At 54.8% G+C, this 19,897-nt stretch overlaps 1 protein-coding gene across 1 annotated transcript in view; it reads left to right on the top strand.

Annotated features, from left to right (window-relative positions):
• The window catches only part of CSMD1 (CUB and Sushi multiple domains 1), a 1,658,614-nt gene that overhangs the window by 1,637,108 nt on the left and 1,609 nt on the right, over positions 1–19,897 (top strand). The window contains exons 63-69 of the mRNA XM_066237815.1: positions 3,944–4,055; positions 5,814–5,993; positions 7,238–7,282; positions 11,237–11,395; positions 15,033–15,145; positions 15,888–15,975; positions 18,763–18,895. Of these exons, the coding sequence (XP_066093912.1) occupies positions 3,944–4,055; positions 5,814–5,993; positions 7,238–7,282; positions 11,237–11,395; positions 15,033–15,145; positions 15,888–15,975; positions 18,763–18,895 (830 nt within the window). The remainder of the gene's footprint in view (positions 1–3,943; positions 4,056–5,813; positions 5,994–7,237; positions 7,283–11,236; positions 11,396–15,032; positions 15,146–15,887; positions 15,976–18,762; positions 18,896–19,897) is intronic.

Raw genomic sequence — 19,897 nt, 5'->3', positions numbered from 1 at the left:
GAGCCATCCCGGGTTCTACCATGGAATCACAGATTAGTTATTCTACAGGGAAGTGTGATGGAGCCATCCCGGGCTCTACTGTGGAATCACAGATTAGTTATTCTACAGGGAAGTGTGATGGAGCCATCCCAGGCTCTACTGTGGAATCACAGATTAGTTTTTCTACAGGGAAGTGCGATGGAGCTGTCCTGGGCTTTACCGTGGAATCGCAGATTATTCTACAGGGAGGTGTGATGGAGCCGTCCCGGGCTGGCTCTACCGTGGAATCACATATTAGTTATTCTACAGGGAAGTGTGATGGAGCCGTCCCAGGCTTTACTGTGGAATCACAGATTAGTTATTCTACAGGGAAGTGTGATGGAGCCATCCCAGGCTCTACTGTGGAATCACAGATTAGTTTTTCTACAGGGAAGTGCGATGGAGCTGTCCTGGGCTTTACCGTGGAATCGCAGATTATTCTACAGGGAGGTGTGATGGAGCCGTCCCGGGCTCTACCGTGGAATCACAGATTAGTTATTCTACAGGGAAGTGCGATGGAGCTGTCCTGGGCTTTACCGTGGAATCGCAGATTAGTTATTCTACAGGGAGGTGTGATGGAGCCGTCCCGGGCTCTACCGTGGAATCACAGATTAGTTATTCTACAGGGAAGTGTGATGGAGCCATCCCGGGCTCTACTGTGGAATCACAGATTAGTTATTCTACAGGGAGGTGTGATGGAGCCATCCCGGGTTCTACCATGGAATCACAGATTAGTTATTCTACAGGGAAGTGTGATGGAGCCATCCCGGGCTCTACTGTGGAATCACAGATTAGTTATTCTACAGGGAAGTGTGATGGAGCCATCCCGGGCTCTACTGTGGAATCACAGATTAGTTTTTCTACAGGGAAGTGCGATGGAGCTGTCCTGGGCTTTACCGTGGAATCGCAGATTATTCTACAGGGAGGTGTGATGGAGCCGTCCCGGGCTGGCTCTACCGTGGAATCACATATTAGTTATTCTACAGGGAAGTGTGATGGAGCCGTCCCAGGCTTTACTGTGGAATCACAGATTAGTTATTCTACAGGGAAGTGTGATGGAGCCATCCCAGGCTCTACTGTGGAATCACAGATTAGTTTTTCTACAGGGAAGTGCGATGGAGCTGTCCTGGGCTTTACCGTGGAATCGCAGATTATTCTACAGGGAGGTGTGATGGAGCCATCCCGGGCTGGCTCTACCGTGGAATCACATATTAGTTATTCTACAGGGAAGTGTGATGGAGCCGTCCCAGGCTTTACTGTGGAATCACAGATTAGTTATTCTACAGGGAAATGTGATGGAGCCATCCCGGGCTCTACCGTGGAATTGCAGATTAGTTATTCTACAGGGAGGTTTATGGAGCCGTCCCGGGCTCTACCGTGGAATCACAGATTAGTTATTCTACAGGGAAGTGCGATGGAACCGTCCTGGGCTCTACCGTGGAATCGCAGATTAGTTATTCACATGAAGTCCAGACACACCTGCCTTTTGTGTAAGTTCTGACTTCTGCATTAGGTGTGAGTGTTGAGGGGCAGCTCCTGTCTCTGACATTCCCCATCACTGGGCACTGTCGCCACCTCCTCTGTGTGCTCAACTCAGTCGTGTCCCCCAGGCTCCCCAGAGGGAGCCACGGACTGACCAGCAGAGGACACAGCTGTGTGGAGGGGCTTAGCGCCCAAATGTACGGAGCTGTGGTGTCCAGAGCAGATACCACGGTGGGCTCTGACTGGCGCATCCTTGATTGAAGGCTTCACACACAGCGTGGTCCCAAGTCCCTGCACAGAGCTCTCTGCCCTTCTCCTGCCCCCAGTCCCTGGTCTCATGTTCCTGGTATGAGTGATCTGTGGTGCCCTCCGCTTGTGGCCGTATCTTACTCTCGAAAGTCGTGTTTGCTGAACACTGAAAATCCCCCTCAGGGCACCTCCAGTCAAATGAGGGAAACGGAAGAGGAACAGGCAGGTGTGGGACGTCACAGTGAGCGACGCTGTGGGTGCGGAGAAGCTGCCTGCTCAGAGGACCAGGGGAGACCCCACAGGGACAGGGAGAGTCAGCGGAGTCCTGAGAACCGGGCAGGGTGAGCAGAGGCGGGTCAGCCGAGTCCTGAGAACCGGGCGGGGTGAGCAGAGGCGGGTCAGCCGAGTCCTGAGAACCGGGCGGGGTGAGCAGAGGCGGGTCAGCCGAGTCCTGAGAACCGGGCGGGGTGAGCAGAGGCGGGTCAGCCGAGTCCTGAGAACCGGGCGGGGTGCGCAGAGGCGGGTCAGCCGAGTCCTGAGAACCGGGCGGGGTGAGCAGAGGCGGGTCAGCCGAGTCCTGAGAACCGGGCGGGGTGAGCAGAGGCGGGTCAGTTGAGTCCTGAGAACCGGGCTGGGTGAGCAGAGGCGGGGCTGCCGAGTCCTGAGAACCGGGCGGGGTGAGCAGAGGCGGGTCAGCCGAGTCCTGAGAACCGGGCGGGGTGAGCAGAGGCGGGTCAGTTGAGTCCTGAGAACCGGGCGGGGTGAGCAGAGGCGGGTCAGCCGAGTCCTGAGAACCGGGCGGGGTGAGCAGAGGCGGGTCAGCCGAGTCCTGAGAACCGGGCGGGGTGAGCAGAGGCGGGTCAGCCGAGTCCTGAGAACCGGGCGGGGTGAGCAGAGGCGGGTCAGTTGAGTCCTGAGAACCGGGCGGGGTGAGCAGAGGCGGGTCTGCCGAGTCCTGAGAACCGGGCGGGGTGAGCAGAGGCGGGTCAGCCGAGTCCTGAGAACCGGGCGGGGTGAGCAGAGGCGGGTCAGCCGAGTCCTGAGAACCGGGCGGGGTGAGCAGAGGCGGGTCAGCCGAGTCCTGAGAACCGGGCGGGGTGAGCAGAGGCGGGTCAGCCGAGTCCTGAGAACCGGGCGGGGTGAGCAGAGGCGGGTCAGCCGAGTCCTGAGAACCGGGCGGGGTGAGCAGAGGCGGGTCAGCCGAGTCCTGAGAACCGGGCGGGGTGAGCAGAGGCGGGTCAGCCGAGTCCTGAGAACCGGGCGGGGTGAGCAGAGGCGGGTCAGCCGAGTCCTGAGAACCGGGCGGGGTGAGCAGAGGCGGGTCAGCCGAGTCCTGAGAACCGGGCGGGGTGAGCAGAGGCGGGTCAGCCGAGTCCTGAGAACCGGGCGGGGTGAGCAGAGGCGGGTCAGCCGAGTCCTGAGAACCGGGCGGGGTGAGCAGAGGCGGGTCAGTTGAGTCCTGAGAACCGGGCGGGGTGAGCAGAGGCGGGTCAGCCGAGTCCTGAGAACCGGGCGGGGTGAGCAGAGGCGGGTCAGCCGAGTCCTGAGAACCGGGCGGGGTGAGCAGAGGCGGGTCAGCCGAGTCCTGAGAACCGGGCGGGGTGAGCAGAGGCGGGTCAGCCGAGTCCTGAGAACCGGGCGGGGTGAGCAGAGGCGGGGCTGCCGAGTCCTGAGAACCGGGCGGGGTGAGCAGAGGGGGGGCTGCCGGAGGCGTGTCAGGCGCCCTGGGAGCAGTGAGGAGTCCGTGTCTCTGACGCCTCGGAGGGAGGTCGGATTGAGTTCTGAAGGCAGCTGAGCCAACTAGGAGTCCACCTGTTCCCAGAAGTATGAACAAAAGTGATAATTTGCCAATGAATAGCCATTGCTTAAAATACGAGTAGCAGGAGGGGGAATGTGGAAAGAAAGAACACTGACAAACTGAAGAGAGGCAGGGCCGGAACAAGAGCAAACTTGCATCACCCAAAGTAAGTGCCTCCGAACGACCGCAGCTCGCCAGCTCCGAGACCCCGGCCACGCCGGGAGAGACCTGTGCTGTGTCCAACACGCACCCACACGCGTGAGGTTCAGACGAGCTGGGTGTGCAGTGGGGAGTCGCCGCTGCTCTTCCGCGAGACGGGCTCCTCTGCGGCTGGCGTGCGTCCTGTGTGTCCGTCTGTCCGTGCTGGCGCTGACACGCGTGCTGGTTCCTTTCCAGGTGGGGAGCACGGTGTTCTTCAGGTGCAGGAAGGGGTACCACGTCCAGGGGTCGACCACGCGGACTTGCCTGGCCAATCTGACGTGGAGCGGGATCCAGACGGAGTGCATACGTGAGTGGGTCCCCTGCGGTGGCCCGTGGTGGCCCGCGGTGGCCCGCGGTGGCCCGTGTCCTCCCAGGGTTGGCCTTCGAGGGAAATGAGGGGGAACTGTCCCATTTTCATTGGTTTGATTGTTTTTTCATTCCCTAAACCCACGTTTCTTAAAGTCTGACTCCCTAGAACCAGTGACCTCAGCATGTCCTGGGGGGGGGGGCTGATGAAAATGTGAATACTCAGCCCCCTACCCAGACCTGCTGGGGGAGGAGCCCTGGGGGCTGGGGCAGTGTGGAGAGGAGACGGGGGATCTGGGGTTCCTGGCCCTCCAGGTGGCCCCGAGGCTCCGGAGGTCTGAGAATCCGCCCCAGACCTTCACTCTGACGTCTGACAACGTCACAGTGACATTCCCAGAGAGAGCCTCCCAGTGCCGCTCTGTCCTCCGGGTCTCTGTGCCCCAGAGCGCTAAGGGGGTAGCCGAGGGGGTGCGCTGTCTCCGCGCATTCACAGAAATGTTTGGGAGGCGTCTCTCGAAATCTGTGAACTGATCATTCCTGTGGCTCCTCAGGGCTCACCGCCAGGTCATGGCTCCACATGAGCATCAGAAGACCAGCTGGATGAGTGATTAGGAAATCGATATCCCATCCCTTATCAATTCAGTATCTCACTCTCACCAGGAAACCTAAAACCAGGAGAATGTTGTAAAAAATTATTTGAATAGTATATAAGATACGACTTTTGTACATATTTATCAGGTGGATGAGATATGTGTTTATGCCAGAGCTCTCACCTCTGAAGCTCTCCTCAAATGATACACGTGGTGTCACATGCACATGAATGCACAGATAGGTGTGTGTGTACACGTGTGTGCATGTGTTTCCTAATATCTGATCTTCATTACCTTGAAAGTTTGCTGAAGTACAAAAAAAAGGTATGATACTTCGGAGGGTTGCCTTCACAGAGTTAATATCGCAACTTACTTTCTAATCTGCTTCAAGGCCTTGACTTGAGACAGGGAAGTAACTTTGTGAACAATGAGAAGTCATTTGAGAGCTAAACATTAAATAATCTTACTAATTCCTAAATTCTATTTTGAAAGGAAATGAGAATCTATAATAATTCAGTTACTAAACACACATCACATTTTTACCCAAATTCATTGAACTAAATAAATAATAAATTTGCTAGTTGCCTACACACAAAAAAAAAAAAAAAAAAAAAAAAAAAAGAATTCAAAGCATTTCTCTAGACAGGTCCGTCTATGTGTGTTCAGTTTGTAGAACTGCTCCTTTAGGCAATTTAAACTGTTATTTATTGTAATGGTTTGTCAAGAGTAATCTGTTCACTTCAAAGCAATGGTTTCTATTCTAAAGTCCTACCCAGAGTTGATTACACACATGTTGGCAGAGAGGAAGATCTAGGTGCCCCAACAGGAGTGGGCAAAATGGATTATGGCTGTTTGTATGAAAAACACAATAATTAATAAATAATACAAGATTATCCTCTGTTTTTGCATATTTACAACAGTGAACCTACTTCGTGTGTGTGTGTGTGTGTGTGTGTGTGTATGGATAGAGGGAGGGAGAGAGAGAGAGAGGGAGACAGGAACACAGGAGACACTGGGTGCATGCTGAGCTCACAGCTTCAGATTGGAAAGTCACTTGACAGTCATTTCCAAATCGTGGCCCCATTTCTTTCTTTGTTCGGACACACGCATCACATTCACGATGAGCCCAGTGTCCGTGTTTCCTAACGGAATGCGTGCATCCATTTCAGCTCACGCCTGCAGACAGCCGGAAACGCCAGCCCACGTGGACGTGAGGGCCATCGACCTCCCGACCTTCGGCTACACCTTGGTGTACACCTGCCACCCGGGGTTCTTCCTGGCCGGCGGGTCTGAGCACAGGACCTGTAAGGCCGACATGAGATGGACAGGGAAGTCGCCCGTCTGTAAAAGTAAGTCGCTGATGCAGACGCAGCAGAGGCCACACCCGCAGAGCAGATGCACACGCTCACCCCCCGCCAGGCCGGGCCCCAGGCCGCGGACGCCTGCGTGGCCGCGTCACGGGAGCGCTGTCAGCCGCCCCTCCCCCTCCCCCCGTGCTTCCTCTGTGTGGGCCGTGCCTGTGAACGTGTGTGTAGTCCGTGTGGGACACTGTGGAGGCGTGGACCAAGGAGATAGGCAGATTTTATTACTTGCTCATCACATTTTAACCCCCCCCAAAAAAGCGATTTGATCGAAGAAAAGCATTAGGAGTTAAAAGAAAAACAGGACATATGTCTTGCTTTTTTTTTTAATGTAGTTTTAATGAAAATGGAGACACTAGCAGCAAATATTAGTGCCTCGTACATTCGACTCTGTTATTTTTAAGACGGCAGGCTTTTTTGGTGGTGGAAAATGAGTTTGTGTGTTCTTGACACTGGGTCCACTTTCTAAATGACAAAAGCAGTTAACGCGAAATGATGCATTCGTTGCTCACAGATTTGCGTGTCTGCAAATGAGAGTAGCCATTCCGGGCCACTCCTGACGATGGCTAGCCGGTGAGGCTCCCACCAAACTCCGACTGGATCACACAGGGGGTGCCAGGCACCCCGGATGAGGATTAGGGAGTGTGACTTAACAGTTCTGAAGTCAGGGATTCCTAAGACACGTTTCTCTTGCCTTTCTCTTTCAGAAATAGAAGTAAGCAGAGTAAAAAAGTTAAAAAAAAAAAGTGTAGTTTGATACAAAACTAGAAAAGCAAAGAGATGAGTTATATTTAACTTGATGGGTGAAATTAGACATTCTGCAAGAAGCATCATCTAGTGTTATCTTAATATTAACTTGGAGATCATCGATGTGGGTGGGAAGTCATGAAATCGTAGTTGTGTTATGACCTTCCCCCTGGGGGCAGCCTGTCCTCAATAGGAGTCAAAACCCGGAGAAAAACCACCCTCCTTGGCAAGGCTCTCTGTTGTAGCACAGGAAGTGGACGCGCGCACGGCAGCGTGGGGCCAGCGGCCACCAGGACGCTGTGCCCAGCAGCACAGAGGAAGTTCTGCTGGGAGCCGGCTGGGTTCAGATGGATGTGGATGAGACACGCATTATTGTGTGCATTCAGGAAATCTGGAGCAAGCTTCAATCTGACATTCTTTTTTTCAAACTTACTTCAAAAATTAAAATGTTTTTTGAAAATGATAATTTGTCTTTTTACTTGTAGGTAAAGGAGTGAGAGAAGTTAATGAAACAGTTACTAAAACTCCAGGTTTGTATACCAGAACAGTTATAGATTTGAACCAGATAACAGTGCCATGTTCTCTGCTCGACCCTGTCCAGTGAAACATTTTTGACAACGCAAATTCCCAGTGCCCCCAGCCCACAAACGCGTGAGCCTCTCAGTTGCTGGAAGCACCACAGGGACGCCCGTGCCCGTGGCGCCCACCCCGGGGGTGTGTTAGCAGAGTCAGCAGGACGGGGATGGGCCACCTTTGGCGTGGTCACACGCTGCTTCACGGCAGGGTGCCCCAGGGCACCTCGTGGGCAGATGTGGGCGCAACACTGACGACAGGAATGTGGTATAATGGAGAGCCTTCTAAAGAGGGTGGCAGTCCCTCCCTCTGACCGGAGAAGCGGAAGGGTGGCCACGTAACCGTTCCAGGAGCGGGGGGCAAAGGCGGAACCCCATCTCTTTCTCCCCACACATATCACCATAATTCGGCACCCTCTGCCTCCTCGGATGTGGCCGCGGGCTTTCTGTCGTCTTCGGCACCTTGCTAAATGCGTGATACAGCCGATCGCAAAGATGTGGTCCTGTTTGCCAAGGGAGTGTTCATCTACAAATCCAGCCAGCGTACAGCGTAGCATAGCCGTGTTTATAAGCCTAGAGGGTGGTTAAAGAAGGCAGTGTGTCCCCAAGTTATAATTTAAGTCAGCTTTCTTTTTTTTTTTAACAGAAATAGATTATCTGTATAAATATATAAAGCCATTTTTTCTATTAATAGTATTTTCTTTACACAGGTTACTTAGGCTGACAGATCTATTGTAGCATCAGATGTTTTGTTTGGATGGTGCTATTGTTACCTCACAGCATCAGATGTGTTGTTTGGATGGTGCTATTGTTACGTCACAGCATCAGATGTGTCGTTTGGATGGTGCTATTGTTACCTCACAGCATCAGATGTGTCGTTTGGATGGTGCTATTGTTACCTCACAGCGTCAGATGTGTCGTTTGGATGGTGCTATTGTTACGTCACAGCATCAGATGTGTTGTTTGGATGGTGCTATTGTTACCTCACAGCATCAGATGTGTCGTTTGGATGGTGCTATTGTTACCTCACAGCATCGGATGTGTCGTTTGGATGGTGCTATTGTTACCTCACAGCATCAGGTGTGTTGTTTGGATGGTGCTATTGTTACGTCACAGCATCAGATGTGTCGTTTGGATGGTGCTATTGTTACCTCACAGCATCAGATGTTTTGTTTGGATAGTGCTATTGTTACGTCACAGCATCAGATGTGTCATTTGGATGGTGCTATTGTTACCTCACAGCGTCAGATGTGTCGTTTGGATGGTGCTATTGTTACCTCACAGCGTCAGATGTGTCGTTTGGATGGTGCTATTGTTACCTCACAGCATCAGATGTGTCGTTTGGATGGTGCTATTGTTACCTCACAGCATCAGATGTGTCGTTTGGATGGTGCTATTGTTACCTCACAGCATCAGATGTGTCCTTTGGATGGTGCTATTGTTACCTCACAGCATCAGATGTGTCGTTTGGATGGTGCTATTGTTGCCTCACAGCATCGGATGTGTCGTTTGGATAGTGCTATTGTTACCTCACAGCATCAGATGTGTCATTTGGATAGGGCTATTGTTACGTCACAGGCTGTGTGAGACATTGACTTTTCAGAGAAGGCAATGTGTCCCAACACGATCACAGGAATAGCCCCCGTGAAGTAGAAAAACCACTTTTAAAATCCCAGTGTCTTCTATCTAGATGTTAGGTACAAATCAAATACCAAAGCCAACGTTCTACAGCCAGGGAACACTGTCTTCAGCGGGAGGAAAAAGGTCGTCCTGGTGGTGGTGGTGATGGTGGTGTGTTTGTCCTGTTCCTGTTTTGCTTGTTGTTTTTCTTTTATTTATTTAAGACACCAAAACTTTGGCATATTTTTTTTAAGTTGCATGCTTTGCTATCACTGTTCCTGACCGGTTCTCTCTGAAGGGAAGTGCTGGTTAAGGGCGGCTCACTCTCCAGGGGGCACAGTCTTAACACAACTTCACTCTGGCTGCTGTGGACGTGCCAACTCCCAGCAGCCAGTCAGATGACAAGGACCCAAAACGACCCCCCACCAATCGCAGAGGCTCCCACCGGAGTGCAAACAAGCCCGTTCCCAGACCTGGTCCAGACAGAGAGGATGCGGAGGGCACGGCCCCCCAGCGAGCACACTCCTAGCCTCACCCGAGTGTAGACGTTCTAGTTAGGGAAAGAAAGCATGCTTGATATTCTCTTAAAGGCTATTCATTTTAGAAAAAATAAATAAATAAAAATAACAAGATAAGTCATTTGGGGCTTGCTGGCTCAGACCGGGTGCCTGTGGTGGACGGAGGGCAGTGTCCAGTGTCCGCTCTCCAGAAGCTGAGGCGTGAGCCGCAGGAGCTCCTGCCCAGCTTCCACCTCCGCTTCTCAGACGGGGACGGTTTGGAGGTAGCCACAGGATATAGTAGCTGACATTCTGTTCTTCTTTGACCCTCCTGTTGCTGGGCTGGGTCTTCTGGGGTCAGCCGGTCCAGGAAGACAGGGAAACGGCCAACTAGAAGATTAGAAAGCAGAGTGTGAACCTGACCACAGGACCTCTGTGTCCTCTGCATTTTTTTACCGGTTGCACTCAGTGGATTTGCTAAAACCTCTATCTAGAGAGAAACATCTCTCGATTTGTCCCGCGCAAGTCCAACCATAACATGCTGAGTGATCCTGCCCACAGCGGATCTTGTCTAATGATCCAGAGAGGGCACCTCCCAGGGCAAAGGGCTAAGAGAGACACTGCCAGCCCCCCCACCCAGCTTACGTAATGGCCCCGGAGAACTTCAGCACCGCGGGGAAACGGCCGAGCTCCCTCCGCACTGGCGGGCGGCAGTGTGAGAGAATGACAGGTCCGTTTCCATCACCGGTGAGATGGGGACGAGCTCGCAGTAATCTGAGCTTGTTCTGTTGCAGCTGAATTTTCATACGTTTTTAAAGACCTTTTGCCCTTACTTTCTGATTTTTACATGGACGTACGAGACGTGACCCCGTTTACTCTGTAACCTTCCCACAGGGAGGTGGGGCCCGTTAGGAGGAGAGAGGAGGGATCCTCTGTAACCTTCCCACACGGAGGTGGGGCCCGTTAGGAGGAGAGAGGAGGGATCCTCTGTAACCTTCCCACACGGAGGTGGGGCCCGTTAGGAGGAGATGAGGACAGATACTCTGTAACCTTCCCACACGGAGGTGGGGGCCCGTTAGGAGGAGATGAGGACAGATACTCTATAACCTTCCCACAGGGAGGTGGGGGCCGTTAGGAGGAGAGAGGACAGATACTCTATAACCTTCCCACAGGGAGGTGGGGCCCGTTAGGAGGAGAGAGGAGGGATCCTCTGTAACCTTCCCACAGGGAGGTGGGGCCCGTTAGGAGGAGAGAGGAGGGATCCTCTATAACCTTCCCACAGGGAGGTGGGGCCCGTTAGGAGGAGAGAGGAGGGATCCTCTATAACCTTCCCACAGGGAGGTGGGGGCCGTTAGGAGGAGAGAGGATGAGGAGAAGCGGGCATGACCAGTCCGGTGCCGCGGCCCGAGGGCGGGCGCGTCCCCGAGACATCCGTTCTCCGAGCCTCCATCTTTCAGAGCGTAGGGTGGACATTGATGCCACCCAGCAGGGACTTCCATCCCCTCACAAAGCACACCATGGACACCTGGCCCGGCGCGGGCAGCACACGTCCAGTCTCGGCTGGTCCACTTGGCATCTGAACCCTTTCTCCCCTAAAGTGGCCAGTGTGTGTCTGCCCCTCACATGCGACTTTGCCACCTGCCGCGGCGGGCACGGCCACCCCCCCCCTGTCTCTGTCCTCGCTGTGTGTGGCGTCCGTCCCCTGACCAAGCGGTCCGCCTTCCCCGTTGAGCAGCACCCGCTGGATGGGCTCCGCGCCCCCTGACGCCCGCCATTCTCCTCCCCACCCCCGCAGTTCCCTCCGATGTGTTCTTCGTCACCTCGGTGTGGAAGGGGCATTACGAGTACTCCGGGAAGAGACAGCCAGCGACCCTGACCGTGGACGCCTTCAATGCCACCAGCAGCAGGGTGAACGCCACCTTCGCCGCCTCTCAGGTGGAGCTGAAACTCACAGGTAGGCAGGGGCCGCCCGGGGTGGGCATCCGCCCGGGCTGGGCATCCTCCCTCTGCGGCGGCTCTGTGTGCGTCTCCCGGGTCACCCAGGCACCGTGCCCCGGTGGCCTCCGCATATGAAAGGCCACAAACCGGCACAGAAAAGTGGATTAATTTGCTTGAGATTATGCACATAACCTCTTCAGTCAAAGACGTGACATTGACGTCTGTGTATAGTGCATGGCTTTAAAATGAACTCGTTGGACAGCTTTTATTAAAAAAAAAATAATATAAGCTGTGTCCCCAACTCTAACCCCAAATGTTCTCTTTTCTTTACCACACTTGCTCCTGGTGACATTTTTTGGTCATCTCACAGTTAATAAAGTAACAGCAGCTCAGATTTGTAGGACAACCATTATTTTAAGTACTTTATGTACTATTTTGTCTCTTTTATTCTTTCATCAATCCTGTGAGGAAAGTACTCTTCTCAAACACATTTTTTTAAATATACTGATTAAGGAGAGAGAGAGAGAGAGAGAGAGAGAGAGAGAGAGAAGAGAGAGCGCGCACCAGGAAGATGAGGCCCCTCCCCAATGTGCCCCCAGGGCCGAGGTGGGCTCACTCAGGAGTCAGGAGGTGGAGTCCACACTCCCTGTAAGACCAGACTCGCGTTCACGGCAAGAGCTCCTTTTTCCTATTTAAGTCGACCTCACTCCTTACAACTGTGTGTCCTTCCGTAGAACAGGACGCCGATGGGGTCCAGACTCTTCCTGAGTGACCCCCACGCCGCAGCCCTGCTCGGAACACCAGCAGCCCCGAGTGGCGGCCTGTCTGTCCCTGGTGACGGGACGGCCACATGACCAGTCCTCAGAGTGTGTGTGGGGGGCCGTTCCCGGTACGCAAGCCCCCACCCCTCCCTCCGGGGCCGGGCCTGCTCCCAGGAGGACCTGCCTGTACACAGCGCACCAGGCCTGGATTAGGAAAAGCAGGCTCACTCCCTGTACGCACGGCTCCCCCACAGAGACGGATTTCTTTATGAGAGTGTGGTCTTGACCCTGTGAGCACAGAAACGCGTAAACCAGCTGCTCGGAATTACCGAGGCTCTTCTCCAGCCCTCAGACCCCTCGGGCTCGCCCAGCTGCAGGGCGCAAGGCTTCCCTTCACGGAGTTCGAAATGGTTCGCCACTCCCCCCCAGGGCAACGCTCTGATGTGGTGTTAATGTCCATGATGGCCAGGGAGCAGTCGGACACCTCTGGTCCAGACTGGGGGGCGCTGTGTTAATGTCCCTGACTGCCAGGGAGCAGTCGGACACCTCTGGTCCAGACTGGGGGGCGCTGTGTTAATGTCCCTGACTGCCAGGGAGCAGTTGGGGACACCTCTGGTCCAGACTGGGGGGCAGTGTGTTAATGTCCCTGATGGCCAGGGAGCAGCTGGGACACCTCTGGTCCAGACTGGGGGGCGGTGTGTTAATGTCCCTGACTGCCAGGGAGCAGTTGGGGACACCTCTGGTCCAGACTGGGGGGCGGTGTTAATGTCCCTGACTGCCAGGGAGCAGTCGGATACCTCTGGTCCAGACTGGGGGGCAGTGTGTTAATGTCCCTGACTGCCAGGGAGCAGTTGGGGACACCTCTGGTCCAGACTGGGGGACAGTGTGTTAATGTCCCTGACTGCCAGGGAGCAGTCGGGACACCTCTGGTCCAGACTCGAGGGCGGTGTGTTAATGTCCCTGACTGCCAGGGAGCAGTCGGACACCTCTGGTCCAGACTGGGGGGCGGTGTGTTAATGTCCCTGACTGCCAGGGAGCAGTCGGACACCTCTGGTCCAGACTGGGGGGCGGTGTGTTAATGTCCCTGACTGCCAGGGAGCAGCTGGGACACCTCTGGTCCAGACTGGGGGGCGGTGTGTTAATGTCCCTGACTGCCAGGGAGCAGCTGGGACACCGCTGGCCCAGACTGGGGGACGGTGTGTTAATGTCCCTGACTGCCAGGGAGCAGTCGGACACCTCTGGTCCAGACTGGGGGGCAGTGTGTTAATGTCCCTGACTGCCAGGGAGCAGTCGGGACACCTCTGGTCCAGACTGGGGGCGGTGTTAATGTCCCTGACTGCCAGGGAGCAGCTGGGACACCTCAGGCCCAGACTGAGGGGCGGTGTGTTAATGTCCCTGACTGCCAGGGAGCAGTTGGGGACACCTCTGGTCCAGACTGGGGGCGGTGTGTTAATGTCCCTGACTGCCAGGGAGCAGCTGGGACACCTCTGGCCCAGACTGGGGGACGGTGTGTTAATGTCCCTGACTGCCAGGGAGCAGTCGGACACCTCTGGTCCAGACTGGGGGGCGGTGTGTTAATGTCCCTGATGGCCAGGGAGCAGCTGGGACACCTCTGGTCCAGACTGGGGGCGGTGTTTGGATCAGGAGCTGTTCTTGCTGGGCACCAGTGGCTCCGGAGACCCGCAGCCTGTGACTTGCGCTGAGGACGCAGGGCACAGCGGAGAGAGTAGCTGGCGTTTAGCGAGGGTCCCCACCCCTGGGACGCTGAGATTCTGCTGGGAGTGTCTCGTCAATCAGTGTTCAAGAAAATCTCAGCAGAGCGCATTTTATGATCAGTGCCAGCAGCTCAGAGTGCTGGGGCTTGGAGTGTTAGAGGTTCAGCCAGACCTCAAGCATGTCGAGGCGCTGAGGGAGGAAAGGGGACCCCAGCCCAGGCTCAGGCCTGCCGGGGGTCCTTGTCGGTTGACTGGAACAATGGCTCCCGCCTCCCATCCCGCGGGCTCTGCAGGGGGGCGGCTCCGGGGAGATCCGATTTCCTTCTCTGATCTGAGTCAGAAAGAGTGGCTGTGTGTTCTGAGTCTCGCGATGTCCGTCCTTGTCCTTGAACTTTCTTCCCTGCGTCCTGCAGAGACTGGCTCACTGTTCTCTGTTTATGCTCATTTGTGTAATTCTTCCTGCGAGAGCAGGACTAGCTCCGGTTCCCCATCCATGTGCCAACCAAACCCTCTCCGGGCAAGACAGACAGACAGCTGTCCGCCTTCCGAGCAGCTGCGAGGGGTGACTGTTCATCACTGTGAGCCCGACATCGGTGGGCTCCCGGGGTCCCCACACTGTTCATCTCCCCTCAGTCGGCGAAGGCCACCTCTCTTGGGAGCTGATGTGGGGTTAGGGTTGTAGTCCTGTCCACAGAAAACCCTGTCCGCAGAAGTAGCTTAAAAAAAAAAAAAGCTTAATTTCAAAAAGTAACAAAATCAAAGGCATGTCACCTTCATTCTCTCTGTGGGGTAAACACATGCTCTGATTCTGCAGAGTGAAGTGGACTCTTCCCACTCAAGAGGGACAGGACGTTAGTGAGCAGGGGTAATGAGATGTCTGCTGCAGCGAAAACTTAAAAAACAATAATGGTTTCTCTTCTCTGTGACATTGTCATCTCTGAACCCTATTCCAAACCAAGTGGACTCTGAATGCCTTAGTTATTAACTCCTGTGGCCCCCTGGGCGTGGCCCCTGTGAGTGGCCCCTGTGACCTGTGCCCTCCTGGGAGTGGCCCCTGTGGCCTGTGCCCTCCTGGGAGTGGCCCCTGTGGCCTGTGCCCTCCTGTGAGTGGCCCGCTGGGAGTGGCCCTCTGTGAGTGGCCCTGTGGCCTGCGCTGACCGCTGCCCTCTCCTCGTAGGGGTTTACAAGAAGGAAGAGGCGCACTTGCTGCTGCAAGCTCACCGCGTTCAAGGGTCAGCAGACATGTTTGTGGGCAAGTTTGAAGATGACCGCTGGGCACTGGACGGTTACGTAAGTCACTCGGGTGAGGGGGGTCACCAAGCACTGCTGTTCTAAGCGTGGCCATCGGCCCAAGGCATGGGTGGCAGGAGCCGTTTCCCGGAGCCGCTGTGGGCGTCTGCGAGTGACAGCTCAGCCGTCCTCCCGGGCACAGGGCCGGTGCTCCCTTCTGTTACAACGAGGAAACCCTCTCGAAATGAGACGGGGGGGGGAGGCATTCGGCTGGCACTGCCAGGGACAGAGAAGCCCCAGACACCGGTTCTGGGCTGGCGACGCTGCCTCGCCCCATGAGCGTGGCGGCCCAACACTCTCCAAGGCCACGGCTGACCACTCAGAAAGTGTCAAAAACGCCCTTCCCCGATAAGCGGGGGTGTTTAGGACACCCCCCCCCCCCCATAACCTTCTCCAAGTTAGCCATTTGAGTGTGCTGAGCTCAGGGAATATGGCCTCACGTGTGACAATCAGCCCCAGTCCAGGCAGAAGGCGGGTGTCCCATAACATGGGTTGTCCCGGAAGTCCTCTCTCTGTCCCCTCCACAGAGGGCAGTTAACCTAGGACTAGGCGGGAGACTGACCACCGGTTCTGAGGTCAAAGCGAGTCAGAATGTGGGTGTTCGCTGAAGGCCACACCCGTGTATTTGTAAGTTTACCTGTAAATGCTCCGCTGTGAGGAGCCCAGCCGGCAGCCGCCGAGAGGGCAGCAGGTACATCGATGACCGGGGAAGACGCCTCACCCTGCCTCTCGGTGCCCACAGGTGTCGTCGGGACTGGAGAGAGGAGGGTTCACCTTCCAGGGAGACGTCCGAGGGAAGGACTTCGGGAAGTTCAAGCTGCAGAGACAAGGTAGAGACCACACTTAGGTTGTTTTCAAAGTCAGTGCCGGGCTGGGCCCACACGGTTCCGCTGAGAAATAACGGAGATGCCAGGACGCCCACCGGGAACAGTCCAGGTGTGGATACGGAGCAATACTGCCCTTCAACAGCAGTCTAGCTAAAATAATTCAAATTCCAGCCTGCTCAATTCATAGAGCACTGTGCCCCTAAAACATGACATCTGATTTGTGTCTGCTGATGGAAGAACCCCCCAAAATAGATGGTTACATCTGAGAAGCCAAATACACAACAGGGAAATGGCATCCCCATTTTTTAGAAAAGTGATCAGAGAGAAACCACCATGGGTGTTGATGATACTTGGCCGGACATGCAGAGGCAGAGCCCTGTTACTCCCCCGGTCCTTGTTATCCTGTATGGCCACATCTTTTCACGCGGTTTTAATTAGCACCCGATGCAGGGAGTACCCTTGACATTCTTGAAACAAGGTAAGCCACTGAAATCCACGAGGAAAGGCCGGCCGCGTGGTTTGCGAAGCCCCCCCTCCCGGTTGTCCTGTGTCCGTACCTGAAGTCCCCTGTGGCGTGGACACTGTCCGGGTTCCACTGATTGGGGGTCTGAGATCTGTGTGCGGTCTTGCGGGCAGAGAAGAGTGTGGGTTGATTTGAGCAGAACACACATTTGTTAGAATGGGGACCACAGAGACCTGGGCAGTGCGGTGTGGTGGGCAGTGAGGTGTGGTGGGCAGTGCAGAGACCTGGGCAGTGAGGTGTGGTGAGGACCACAGAGACCTGGGCAGTGCGGTGTGGTGGGGAGTGCAGAGACGTGGGCAGTGCGGTGTGGTGGGCACTGCACAGACCTGGGCAGTGAGGTGTGGTGGGCAGTGCAGAGACCTGGGCAGTGCGGTGTGGTGGGGAGTGCAGGGACCTGGGCAGTGCGGTGTGGTGGGCAGTGCAGAGACCTGGGCAGTGCGGTGTGATGGGGAGTGCAGAGACCTGGGCAGTGCGGTGTGGTGGGGAGTGCAGAGACCTGGGCAGTGCGGTGTGGTGGGGAGTGCAGGGACCTGGGCAGTGCGGTGTGATGGGCAGTGCAGAGACCTGGGCAGTGCGGTGTGGTGGGCAGTGCAGAGACCTGGGCAGTGCGGTGTGATGGGCAGTGCAGAGACCTGGGCAGTGCGGTGTGGTGGGCAGTGCAGAGACCTGGGCAGTGCGGTGTGGCCACTATGGTGCTGGGATGCTAGAAAGACAGCACTGTTTGTTGTTCATCTCACACCTCTCTGTACTGGGCACCTGTTGTGCTCTTCTGGGTTCCGGTGTAGGCACTGGGGACCCGGGGAAGCTTCCCAAAACCCCCCTCATGGGATGTGCCATCCGTCCATACACCTGGGTCCCCGAGGTCTCGCTCTGGACCAGGCATTGTTCCCAGGGGTTCTGTCCCGACACGGTCCTCACGCAGTCCTCTGGGGCGGTTTGTGGAGGAAACGAAGCCAGCTTCTCTCACCATCCAGCATTCGTAAAACCCACTACAGCGCTTGTGGACACGGGCACAGCCCCCTCTGTGACCATCCCGCGGCGTTCGCACGGCCCCACCTGTAACTCACTGCACACGTGTGTGGAGAGTTCGTGCCATCCAGCCCGATGCATTTCAAAATGTCCTTCTCTGGCCAGCACCCCTTCCCGGGTGTTTCCCGATTGGAATGTTCAGCGTCTGGGTGACTCAGTGCCACGCGCACGCTCACCCCTCCGTAGCGAGGGATTGCGGGGCAGCGGCCACCCCACCTTCGTGACGTTGGAGGTCTTGCCACCGCTGTCCTCTTGGATGGGCACAGTCACGTGTTAGCACCCCCTGTGTCCTCAGGGAGACGTGTGTGGTAGCCTCGAGCTGTTCTCTCTGAGTATGTCTGAACCCTCTGGTGAACTCTGGAATCCACCAGAAAGCAGTCACATAGTGAGAATGGGACCCGGGACCCTTAGTCACGTCTGCGACTTGTATGTTGCTCTGTCTGTGCCTCAGGGCAGCAGAAACCAGCAGAGAAATACAGGGAGAGCCACGTGGAAGCTTGAGGCAGAGAAATACAGGGAGAGCCACGTGGAAGCTCGAGGCAGAGAAATACAGGGAGAGCCACGTGGAAGCTCGAGGCAGAGAAATACAGGGAGAGCCACGTGGAAGCTCGAGGCAGAGAAATACAGGGAGAGCCACGTGGAAGCTCGAGGCAGAGAAATACAGGGAGAGCCACGTGGAAGCTCGAGGCAGAGAAATACAGGGAGAGCCACGTGGAAGCTCGAGGCAGAGAAATACAGGGAGAGCCACGTGGAAGCTCGAGGCAGAGACATACAGGGAGAGCCACGTGGGAGCTCGAGGCAGAGAAATACAGGGAGAGCCACGTGGAAGCTCGAGGCAGAGAAATACAGGGAGAGCCACGTGGAAGCTCGAGGCAGAGAAATACAGGGAGAGCCACGTGGGAGCTCGAGGCAGAGAAATACAGGGAGAGCCACGTGGAAGCTCGAGGCCAACGCGGTGACCAGGCACTGTCAGCAGGGTCAGGGTGCGGGGGACCCCTCTGCCCACCCTTCTTGCCCCCGGGAATGTGAGACTCGCTGACTCGATGGAACCGCTGGAGGTCGATGCGAATCGTCAGGTTTTGTGTCTTGGTCATGAAGATGCCCATTAAAACCTCGCCAGGCGGGCAGCACGTGGCCCTGACGGAAGTGACCTCCTCCCGCTTCTCCTGGGGCGCTGGTCAGTCGTGTGGTGCGCGTGGCACTGGCAGCGTGATGAGTATGCACTCTTTGTCTTCCAGACCCCCTGAGCGCCGACCAGGACGCCTCGCAGCGCCACCCGGGCACCGGCAGCGGCTCCGTCGCGGCCGCCATCCTGGTCCCCTTCTTCGCGCTCATCTTGTCAGGGTTTGCGTTTTACCTCTACAAACACAGGTACCGTGGCCCCGCCGCCTGTCCGTGCACGTGGCGTGCTGGCGCGCTGGGGTGAGGAGGGCATGGCCTCCCGCCCACGCCCGCAGCTCTGGTTCACAAACGGCCAATTTGTTTCCTCCTTTAACAAAAACGGAGGTTTTGCTGTACGCTGGGAATAGCACACGTCCCAACTCTTGAAAAAGTGTTCCAAATGTCTATTAATCTGAATGTCCCTACTGACAGGAAAAAAATCTCAAAACTTGCAGAAAAAGGAAAAATAAAAAAACTTAAATGAAATTGGTCCTTTCCTTGGGGTTGACACAGAAGCCAAAAGAGAAAGCAAATGTAAATTTTGGAGGAATTATAGGTCCCTAGCCATTTTGCCTCTGTGCGAAAAACAGAAGGAATTTTGCAAAGGCCAAAGTCCTCTAAAATACTGTTGGAATAGTAGCATTCCCTAGAAATGGTGACAAAAAAATTATAATCCCATGAAATAGCTTAAGGCATGTGTTTATGACAGATAGTTTTAATTAATCCTGGCTTTAAAAAAATGGTATTGAGGTTATTTTTTTTTCTTATTAATTCACAGAGTAGCTTTCAATCTGTGTCTTCATAAACTATAAAGTAGTAGGAATGTTGCTTGAAAATTATAAAATATTTTGGAAGAGCTGCTCACAAGAATGTCTTTATTTTTTTATGGTAGGTTGGTAGGTAATGTGCTTAAAATATTAACCAGAAAAAGGGCTCTCAGGTGATATTCACCACATGGAAGACCAGCACCTCTGTATCGTAATTTTTTTTTTTTTTTTTTTTTTTTTTAGAAAAAAATTCTAGGCACACAAGTCAGATGAGCATTGTTCTCAAATTTCTCCGTGGAACTAGTTGAAAATCCCGTAAATGTAGAAATATACCCCACCACCTTCTCCAAAAGGAAGTTTCATCATTGGAAGTGCTTCCCATCTTCAAATAGAAATTAACATTATATCTCCCTTCAAAGGGCTCTCGAAGAAAATATATTTTTAG

The sequence above is a fragment of the Saccopteryx bilineata genome, chromosome 6 (assembly GCF_036850765.1).
Source record: "Saccopteryx bilineata isolate mSacBil1 chromosome 6, mSacBil1_pri_phased_curated, whole genome shotgun sequence".
In the NCBI taxonomy this organism is placed as follows: Eukaryota; Metazoa; Chordata; class Mammalia; order Chiroptera; family Emballonuridae; genus Saccopteryx; species Saccopteryx bilineata.
The sequence above is the reverse complement of the archived record's forward strand: the minus strand, read 5'-3'. Positions and strand labels throughout refer to the sequence as shown.